The sequence below is a fragment of the Carassius carassius genome, chromosome 41 (genome assembly GCF_963082965.1).
Source record: "Carassius carassius chromosome 41, fCarCar2.1, whole genome shotgun sequence".
Lineage (NCBI taxonomy): Eukaryota > Metazoa > Chordata > Actinopteri > Cypriniformes > Cyprinidae > Carassius > Carassius carassius.
Window position 1 is genome coordinate 13,987,015 of NC_081795.1, and position 11,801 is coordinate 13,998,815.

Sequence of the window (11,801 nt, forward strand, 5' to 3'; positions counted from 1 at the left end):
CATCATCAAAGACAAATATTACAGTTTCTAAAACATTTAGCATTTATTAGCAAATATTTAGCTGGTTTCATATTTTTTCAGCTGTTTGCATATTAGAATGATTTCTGAGGGATCGTGTGACCCTGAAGACTGGAGTAATGATGCTGCAAATTCAGCTTTTTCATCACAGGAATAAATAACATATAAAATGTACTTTTAATTTGTAATAATATTTCACAATCTTGCTGTTCTCCTGTATCTTGGACCCTATGTGGGGCTCCAAGATAGGTGCCCAGATTATAACCCATCAATGACCAACCCTTTTTTAATTCCTTAAATGCCTAAAAAAAATTGCTTATTTATTAGATAAATATATTTTATATCTTTAGTTGGATAATTCCCAAAGAAATGTGTCAGACTATCTACATGCCATCCTTTTGCTGCAGTTTTCAGCGAAAGGTGGAGATGTTCCATGAGATGCTCGTAAACACCTGTGGAGAAAATGAAGAAGGTTACATCACTAAAACAATCGCTCTTGTCAACTGCTGTCCACCTTTCAGGTAGGCTTTCTCAAAGTACTTTATTTATATGATTTTAAATTATCTTAGAGTTTTTGTAATATAAACTAGTGTGTTTAGGAGCTTTGTGGAGCGTTGCGGCCAGTGTGACCCTTCGACCAGCGAGGACTCGATTCGTAGAGCCAACACAGCTCTGGACAGGATAGTCAACCTGAGTGTGAGAGTTCTGAGCGACAGACTTTTTGAACATATCAGGGTGAGGCTGCCACAGATCACCCCACACTTCATCACATAGACATGTACACACGCACATGTTTGTCATGCGTATCTGTCCAAGAATATAAAGAATATCTTATCAGCATTTCCCCTATGGGCTGTTCTCAAGGATGTTGTTTTGCACAGCTACTCTGTCTCTGAGACACTAAAATAGCAGCACTATGTGAAAAACACTAGATGTTTTTGGCCTGACGCCAAACAGTATTCAGTGTCTGCTGTACAGATTTGCATTACCAGCTCTCAAGGGCCACATAGTTTCGATGCATCCATTTTTACCAATATGGGGCTCTAACAGGAAGTTAGCCGCTCTCTCTTGTCTCTAAAAATGAAAGCCCTCACATCCTGGTGAAGGCAAATATAGTACATTTTAGTCTAGTGTGTACTGTGTATGTCATTTCTAATAAATTCTGTCTGATTTCACATAGCCCTTCTTTGATAAGCTGATTAAACGAAAATGGCTGAGCAACACTGAACCTTTTGAGCAAATCGAGGCGTTCATAAAAGAGCACTTCAAGAAGTTTTGCAAGATGGACAAGCCACCTTATGAGGTAAACTAAGATGTCAGTGACATGAATTTCGATTCTTAAAAATGTGTATTTTCACCGCTTTATCAAGTACATTTTGATTCTTTAATCCTTGTATCTACACAGCCTTTGAAATTCATATTGGTTCATCACAATTCTGTGATCAAATATTTTTGTACAAATACTGCTAAAATCTATATAGCTCTCTCAGCCTTTTATTTTTACATAAAACAATTTCAGCCCAAATCAACTGTGTCTAATTGTCGATTTAGCCATATAATAGGGTGTATGATGTGCAGACAGTCAGTCATAATCCCAAAATAAACTCTTCAGGGTGAAATAAGATGTATCTCTTTCAAATATGATCATGTTGGGATTAATGTGAGAGAAACCTCTGATTTCCTGTGTGCTCCCAGGTCCTGGTTGGGGAGGTGCACCGGCGTGTGATGACTGAATATGTGCGGGCCATCATGAGGGGCAGAATCATCTGCACGTCACTCAAAATGAGGAAGAGAATGGCAGGCCGCCTTCGTGATGAAGGAAAGCACCTAAAAACACTCTTCAAAGAGTTGGTGAGTCACTTATCTGAAAGATCCTGCTGATTATCCGTTATCTGCTGCTGAACTGGGGTGCATTTCCCAAAAGCATCGATAGGTAACTATGGTCGCAAGTTCCATTGAACTCTATTGGTTATGACAGAACTTGGGACAATAGCTGCTTTTGTGAAACCCAGCCCTGTTCTGTTTAAAGAATGTTAATCTTTATATTTTTATTAATACTTCGGATGTTGCTTTTTTATATATATTTTCGTTTTTTATTTTCATTTTAGTCTGGTTTTTAGTAGTTTTGTGATATGTGCTTTTGTCATTTTTGTATTACTTTTTAAGTTTCTTTTTTTTTCGGATTTTGCTTTAGGATTTAACTAATATTAGTGCTTTAACTGAAACTTATTTCAGTTACTTTCCAAGGCAAATTATTTAATTTTTGTTTATTTTTAGTTAACAATAACAACCCTGCTATCAGCAAGATATATGCTATAAATTATGATATAATTATAAAATATACTAGTACTGGTAAATTAAATATATTTGAGTATGATCAGCAGAGTAAAAAAACATTCTGTGAAACAAATTAACCACCTCATATGTTACTGTAACATGGAAAATTACTGGACATTTAGGAAATTTAAAGGTTTTTTGTCTTGTTTTCTGAATTATTTTAGGTAACACTTTATTTTATGGTGTCCTTGTTACACGTTACATGTACTTAATAATTACTATAAACCATGCATACTTACATGCAACTAACTCTAAACCAACTCCTAACCCTAACCACATAGTAAATTAATTGATATTAATCAGCACTTAAATGTATAATTACACTGTAACAAGGGACAATGTAAAATAAAGTATTACCTCATTTAATTTTTATTTGTTTGACAAATATATTTTTCTCATGAAATCCTTATTCCCAGATTCATCCCACTTGCCAAAATGTCATGTCCTGTTTTTAATCACTTAAAAACCGTCTACAGCCGACAACTTTCAAAACAAAAGAGATTCTGAAGAATGGGCACGTCTGGAGCGGGCATGGAGGCAGAAGGGCATCTCTGTGACCCACCCAAACGCTCCTTTCCCCTGTGCAGCATCCGCCCCTTGCTTCAGTTAAAACATCCGTTTGTCACCTCGGTGGACAACAGGATGGCTTTGTTTATAGAAGAATGTCCTGGCCCGGGCCTTTGAAGTCATGACTTGCCTTTAAGGTCAAACTGGGAGTCAGGAAGAACTGCCTCCGTGTCATGGGCATACAGATATTTACCCTCAATTGGAACAACATGTGCTCCTAATCCTCTAGGTTTTTGTTTTTCCAGAGACCAGGGTAAAAATAGCCTTTTCTAATTGTACGTTGGAGTCATTTGGGCCCTGGGGTCTTTGGCTGTGTGACAGAAGTCATTGTACAATACACTTTTGGAAAAAGTCTTTAGCACCAGGCAGTTGTGTTTAATCTGAACGTTCATCTGCAAATTCCAGTTGCTGATCGGTCTCGGCATATGAAGGATTCTGTGGATCTAGTGACAGATCTGATGCTATCTTTGTTTGCCCCCATCCAGGAATCCTCCGCCTCATGGCTCGACAGCGCTATTCCTCACTTATCGGAGATCATTCTCTTGGAAGACACTCCCTCCATCCAAATGGAAGTTGGCATCCTGATACGGGAATTCCCTGACATACGGTGAGTGTCTTGAGGGACAGCGTGCCGCTCAGCCGGGACACCTTGTAGCCCCTGATATGATCGAGTTCAAAAAGCACAGAGCTCAGGTCATCTGACAAAACATGCTCCTTCTGTTTGACAGCAAACGAGGGGCTTGTAAAAGCAAACAAGACCTTTGAGGTTTCCTGATTTTTATGGGAGACTGTTTGGTTATCCTAGATTCGCATGAAAGGTGTACAGTTGTCCAGCTCTGGATCCTCGCAAAGACAAAGCAAAAACACAGGCATCCTGCCAGGGCCTGACCTAAAGCTCCATGGTTTAACCTAGAGAGGGCAGTCGCCTAACATAGAGCCCTATACGGCTGCAGAATCCAGAGGAAACTCTCTTTTATGGAATGTGTGCTAAAAAAAGCCTGAAACTTCAAATACATGACCCAGATGTGCTGCAGGCTCCATTGTTTAGCATTAGCAACACTTTTGGGTATTAAAATGATGAACATTTGGAATCTTTCCAATCCACTGTATATATCTTCACACATTTTATGATCTAGGGAAACTCTGAATGAACAGGAGCCAACTCTGAGAAGGTTAAATGAGGATTCTTTGCACCCTGTTTTTTCAGCTATACATGTACAGTATACAGATAAACATTATACAGTACATTATAGAATATTATAAAGAAATGTTTTTGTTTCTTCCAGTTGTGTTGTGTTTTTTATTTATTTGCTTTTACTTGTTTAGTTTAGTTTGGATTTGGAAAAAGAAATGAGAAACGATTAGCAAAAATAAATAAATAAATAAATAAATACTTTTTTTTTTCTTCCATGTAAAAGTTTAGGGTTTATGTTTTTGAAAGAAGTCTCTTTTGCTTGCCAAGGCTTGATCAAGAATACAGTACAGTATATTACAATACCAGTATTTGTTTTTAATTAAAATGTAATTTATGACAAAGCTGAACTTTCAGCAGCCATTTAAAAAAACAGCACATATTTGAATTTATTGTAACATATTTGAAACATTATAAATGTCTTTACTGCCATTTTTATCAGTTTTGATCTTAACTTTGTCTTTTTTTATATTCCTTTTACAGTTTGCCAAATCTATAGAATAAACTTCAAATAAAAGCTCTAGTTTAAAACATAACCTTTTTTTCTTTGTATTTGAAAAGCTTTCTGTTTATAAGAATATTCCAAGTTATGAAAACAAACAAAAACATTCTGTAAAAAATAGGCTTGTACTTTAGACAAACAAATCAAATCAATCTGTTCCAGTATGGTGTCAGTACTGACCGCTCATCATGAAGTCATATTACTGTTCTGTTTAATTAAAGCAATATTTCACTTATTTAGCCATGTATTATTACACTGTACATTTATTGTTAATATGACAATATGCCTCATACATGAATCTTTCTTGTGTTTGGAAGGAGGAAGCATGTTTCTGCCATACTCAATATCCGTGGGATGACCCGACAAACAGAAAGGCAAGAGATCTTGAATATAGTGAAGGACATCGAGAACAGTGACAGCGTCATGCGGGTGTCCCGTGACAGGGCTCTCTTCGCTGAGGTGCAAGTGACGTCAGAAGTGCACTGTCTAAATGTAGGCCTGAGCCGTGTCGCCCTCACCGCCTCGTCTCTCTTCTCCAGCATGCGGTTCCGACGCAGAAGGACTCCAACCAGGGAAAACCAAGAAGAGATGCTGTAATCCATCTCAGATGGAGCACTCATGGAGCACTGGAGCAATGCCCATCAGCACAGCATTTGTTTGCATGTGCCATTGTCATATCATAAGGACAAGTAGGAAAATCTGAGAAAACTGAGAAAATGACACTACAGTTGGCATCACTACAACTGTTTTTGCACAACTAACTAATTTCAAAGGCTTGTGAAATACAGTGGCACCAAAAATGAATGTCTTTGCATTAAAAAAACTAAATATAAAAAAAATATAGAAATTATTATATCAATAAAAAGCTAATTTTAAAAGCACACTTTTCAAGAAAAACATTTAACAAAACATTTTGTGGTTGTAAAATGTTAGTGTTCATATGTCTCTCAATAAATAGTTTCAGGACCAGTTGGTTATTAAAAGGCATTGCAAAAATGTCAAAAAGACTTCTGTGAAAAGGTCTAGCCTCATTTCATGCCTTATGCAATGGAACTCATATATTCTGTGTATCTAGAAATGTCCAAACAATCTTTGGGGCCACTATATATATTTTATTTCTGGCATTGATGTGTTTTATTGTATGAATATATAGTGCAACCATCCTTAAGAAAGGTCTTTTATGATCTTAAGTTGCAGGGGTCCGAGTGCACATTGTAAAAATATATACAGTATAACTACTGATCAAAACACTTATTGGTTTTGGGATTATGTTTTTTTAATCATACCATTTATCTTCCTGACTTTTGTGACAGTAATTGATAGTTATGAAATTGTTTTTTTTTTAATGTTTTGTTTTAGTTGCACATGACTGAAGACTGATTTTAAGGTACTATGCAACTGCAATTATCTGTAATCTTTTTTATCACATTTAAATGGATCATTTGTGGTCCAGTCTTCTATCATCTTGTCATGAAAGATAATTTTTTTTATCACTCAGATTTACCTGTGAAAAAAATCAAGAGGTAATATTTATGTATTGCAAGAATTATTTATTACACCAGTAATTTCATTGATCAGTAATAAATACTGATAAAACCATAACAATGGAAACCAATCCAATGGCAAATAACTACAACCAAATCAAATTAGTGAAAATTCATGAATAATTGTATCACTTTAGAGACACTGTGCTCAATGTACTGCCATAGAAGTTTTGGTTTGTTTACCTAAAATACTGATGGACGAAACTTTTCAAACATTTAAGGATTCTGCATTTATTTAGTTTGTCTTCCAAAAAAACAATTTTCATCCATCTTGTGTTTTCCAGCATATGTTTGATGAGTCTGTATATGTTGCTGTGTGAGCGCCTTTAAAAAGAAAGAAAATTTCAGTAAACTTTAGGGTACTCTACATATGAAAGACTTAAGACTTTGACGTAATCTGCTTTTTTGGTTATAGGACAAAAATATTTTACAGTGTATATATATTAAACCATATATGAATAAATGACAGAGTATCAGATTTTTCAACCTTTATTTTGTCTGTGTGTGTGTGTGTGTGTGTGTGTGTGTGTGTGTGTGCTCTTGTTTTTGTGACATATCAGGACACAACTTTGTATAATGACATGGGTATGACACAGGTATTATAAGGAGAGGGTGACTTATGAGGACATAACCCATGTCTCCATTTTTCAAAACGCTTATAAACCATACAGAATGAATTTTTTTTTTTTTTTGAGAAAGTAAAAATGCACAAAGTTTCCTGTGAGGGTTAGGGTTAGGGTTGTTGTACAGTACAGGGGCGTCATGCATTCATGATTTTTGAGGGGGCACATTTGGGGGGGGGGGGAGTATAAATCATTCTACGAAAGCACTGTATAACTGATATAGGCTTATTTTTTTTATTATTTTTTTTCCTTTTTATTCAAAACAATTCCAAACATGCTTAATATATCAGGAAATATCTCGTTTCTCAAATATGTGTAGGTAAACGCGTTTTGCACCTTTATAGATTGTTATTTGATCAATATATGGAAATGTAGTGTAATCTATTAACTACACATAAAAACCTGACTTTTTACTTAAGTGCCATATCATGCCATAAAATATTTTTAATACGACTGAATTTGCATTTAATGTAAATTTTAATAACAATATTGTAAGATACTTATTTTAACACTTTCATTTTACAGAGAGTAAAGAACATTTACATTATCAAAAAACATTTTCATTCAGTCTAGCCAGAGTTCAGGCACTCTCAAAACCTCCCATTAAAATCACTGAAGCACTTTACATTATGAAACGAATATCTTACTTACATTCGTACGCACATCTGCACTTTTTGTTGTTTCTGATGAGAGAATTCGCTAAATAATTCAGTCAGCGAGCAAGTGAACAAAACACCGCGTTTCAGTGATGACTCTTCTGGACGTCTCTCATTGGCCATTGCATCCATAAGCGCAACAGAATAGTTTCTGATTGGTTGAAGCGTTGCACGAACGCGTCTGTCTCTGGCTCAGCGCCAGCCAGCGAACGCAGATTTGAATTTAGCAGCTGATGCTGTGCACTGAACGATCTTTACACCGCTGTGATTGTATCAAATATATAAAAAATATTATTCTGCAATTTTTTTTTTCGTTTGGAAGCTGCATTTAAAATCCACTTGGCTCAGAAATCTGAGGGGGCACGTGCCCCCTCACTTTGAATGGGCACGACGCCTCTGGTACAGTATAAAAACCTTTAGGTTGTGTGTTGCTGTGATTCGTTGACTTTGACGTCACATCGACCCTCACGTCATCATCATCATCATCTAGGCTACGCGTGTTTTTGGTAGCTGCTGTCCTTGGTGCTGAGCAATAGTCCAAACCGAAGCAAAGACGCATGCGCAAGAACTAGAGACACAATTAATATGATTTATAACACCGTAACAGTGAAGAGCACAGTAGTCAATCATATTTTAGAGAATGGTATGTCTTTGTTATTTATTTGTTCTGTTTTATTGAACATCTGCAGTTGGCATCTATTTAAACTTTAAGCTAAAGCGCGATCATTCATTTAATTGAAACAGTTTGTACTATAGCCTGGGTTCATCTGAAAGTCAATTTCTGTATAGCCATATAAGTTTTAAATAAGTCTTGCCAAAAAGAAAAACGAGTCCATCAGTGCCATTAAACAGCCTACATGTCTTTAGCTACATTCAAAATTTAAACAAACCAACTATTGATTAAAACAAATCATGTGGGGAAATAAATAAATAATACAATTGTCAATGTTTGAGCAAACATATATCAAACCATTTCTTTGGTCAATACAACAAGTGATCCATCTCAATACTCATGAGCAGCATGCAACGATCCCCTAATTCTTGCAAAATAATACATGCAAGACTGTTGTAACGTGAAGTTGAGATGTTGCTCGGAAAGAGAATGAGAGTCGAGAAAGAAAATGCACGAGGGATGACGTCTTAACTTTCCCGAGTTTAATAAAAGTAGCCTACTTAAACATCACACAATTGTCTGCACATGGGGAGTCGAGTGAGGAAAAAAAGAAAAGAAGTGTACAAACATCTAACTCCGGTCACAAAAGAAAATATCAACCTCAGAGATCGGTAGAGCGGGTAACTGCTCTTCCCACCTGTCAGTTCTACCTATAGACTGTATAAAAACAGGTTCTACCTCAGACCACTGATCTATATATGACTGGATCGCTCATTGCGTTCTAAACTGCCAACAGACAGTGAAGCCACCGGAAAAATTCGATCCGCCATCTTACTAATCCCTACGAACAGAGAGCACCATTGAGTTACATTCAAATCGCTGTCATAAAATAACTTGATTTGAAGCAAATCAGTCAAACAGGACTCGTTTTTATGTTATGTGTAATAAATTAATGTTTACTTCAGATGTTATCTGCAGAGTTTATGGTTTTTTGGGGCAGGATAAGCGATATATTTAAATCGTTTAGGTGGGTGTGTCTGCTGCGCACTGATGAGACAGGTAACGATCCAACACAAAATATACCTTATTTATTTATGAACATAATTATTCAGGAATTAACATAAACGTATTAGTATCAGAAATGGATTTTAATATATTACAATTAATAATACAATTATGTTGTTAATATTGCTCTATACTGAAATGAAAAGCTTAACTTACTATCTGGGAAATAAAGCTTTATGTCTTTAATTCCGTACTGTATATACAGTCAGTTATTTCTCTCAATAAATTCAGATTTCAGAACGAACACTTTGTCGTTTGTTTTATATGTTGAGGTCATGTCAGTCTGATGTTTATCGTGTTCATGATCGCTACTGTAATGAATGTAGCTTTTTAATAAGTAGGGGAAATTCCCGACATTTAAAAAAATAACCGTTTACATGCCTGCGGTGTTTGCATTGTAATAATGTACAGAGATACTTCATATTTATAAATGCTGACTTGTTAGGTGATGTTTTCTCATTAAAATCATACAAATTCCTATTAATTCAATGGAACGTTTACGCACACTAGGGATTACCAATATGGTAATAAGTCTTAATATAATTTAAACGGATGAGTTATAAAAAAAATTCACCCCCCTCACAGTTGTCATGAATGGCAAAATTAGCTATTTAGACCAAAAACATTTTTTGAACCAGGCTGTAATAGAATGCCATTAACATCATATATCTGGAAGCAGTTCTCCCATAGGGCTTCTGACGAGTACGTCTGGTGGAGCAGATTCATTCATCCATTAACTGTCTTGTATAAAACTGTTTTGTTTTAAATCGATTTTCGTTTCAGTAATTAAAAAAGATTATAAAAACGGCAATGAATTTAACATTGCTGGTGGTCAATGTAATTACAGCATTATATATATATATATATATATATATATATATATATATATATATATATATATATATATATATATATATATATATATATTTCTATTATTATTATTATTTTTTTTTGCAAGGGTAGACCTACGCTCTCTCTCTTTCTCTCTGCGCTCATAAACTCATACGTACCTTATGTGAATATGTGATTATATATCCATGTATATATTATGTTTTATTATGTAAAATGTACGTGTATCCTTTTCAGTGTATACACTAGATGGCGCGCTTCTCTCTCTCTCTCTCACACACACACACACACACACACACACAACACTGACATCACATGAATTCTAAAGAATCTATTCAGTGTGTATATTTAGCTTACTATGTGTTTAATAGCAGCCCTGTCATAGATGCACTTTTTTTTTTTACTGTAAGACACGTCCAAGTATTTAGGAGAAAGAAGGTTGTCAAGGATTTGCTGAACCTAATTAAACACAAAAGAGCTCCCTTAGCATGTCAAATACACAGCAGGGGTGAACGTGGGAAAGGGTCAACTTAATGCACCCATAATGGGTGTGAAAATAAACTATAAAATAACAAAGCACTTTGATGATGTCTCACATTTAGGCAAAATGTGAGTTGTTTAATTTTAAGCGTTAGCTTTTGACTTTACATTCTGTGAACTTTTCACTGTCAATCAAAACGAATGGATTTGAAAAGTATCAAAACATTTTTTTTTCTTCTACTGATTAAGTAATAACTCAATCATCACTTGATTTTATTTCAAACTTGGAAGCAACAAGTCATTAAATAATAAAAAATAATAAATGTTTATCTGAAATAGTAGTTCACCCTTTTACTGGCTCTGCTTTAAAACCAGACGTTTTTCATCCAGCTGACATGACTTAATGTGGCATAAATGTCTACGTATTATAATATTAATTCATGAGACTTTTTAAGGAGTCATAAGATTAAAATAGCTAGTTCACTGCTTAGCATGAGTCCTTAGCCATATTCACCAAACATTGAATAACTTAAAATGCCATAATACTTCATGCATGATCTTGTATTTCCATCAATATGCAGCCAAGCACAGATGCTATTATTTTAATATCAATGTCATCATATGTCCCTGCCCAGCTTCTCTTATGAATGATTCAGAAAGCTTCGTTTCCATGCTCACAATAAACACAGCTAACCAATCAAATTTTTTTAATAGATGAGAAGCTTGTATAACAAGTAAAATTGGGATGAATCAGCTTCCAAGATTCCAAGAAAAAGAACTAAATATTTATTTAGTGCATAGTGCAAATCTTAGTTATATTAATCAAACTTAATTAACATTACAAAACTATTAATTCTGACATGGAGAAAGGAAATTAGTGGCAACAACTTAATTTCCATTCTCTTGTAATGCCTGGTTAGATTTAACATTAGTTGTTATTGTCATTCAAGCACATGCAGTACATTACATACTGTATTACACATTTTAAAAACTTAATGCACCCATAATGGGTGTGAAAATACACTCTATAAAATATAAAATTACAAAGCAATTTGATGATGTCTCACATTAAGGCAAAATGTAAGTTGTTTAATTTTAAGTGTCAGCTTTTCACTTTACACGGTGTGAACTTTTCACCGTCAATCAAAACAAATGAATATGAAAAGTATTTTAACATTTTTATTTTAATTAAGCATTAACTCAATCATTGACTCATCAGTTAGCCCGAAATCATTGGAAATACCTAGATATATAATCATTATATTATGACTTTATTATATAAATAAAATATATATGATATCATTATAGACTGTGACACATAAAATAATAATATAAAGACAAATATTGTTAGAATC

The 11,801-nt window shown here is 34.8% G+C and overlaps 1 protein-coding gene across 1 annotated transcript in view; it reads left to right on the top strand.

The window, feature by feature from the left end:
* Window positions 1-6,638, top strand: part of exoc3l2b (exocyst complex component 3-like 2b) — a 30,192-nt gene extending 23,554 nt beyond the window's left edge. The window contains 6 exon segments of the mRNA XM_059533635.1: window positions 426-539; window positions 618-753; window positions 1,199-1,321; window positions 1,714-1,869; window positions 3,408-3,529; window positions 4,934-6,638. Coding sequence (XP_059389618.1) covers window positions 426-539; window positions 618-753; window positions 1,199-1,321; window positions 1,714-1,869; window positions 3,408-3,529; window positions 4,934-5,213 — 931 coding nt within the window. The 3' untranslated portion in view covers window positions 5,214-6,638.
* The last annotated feature ends 5,163 nt before the right edge of the window (window positions 6,639-11,801 follow it).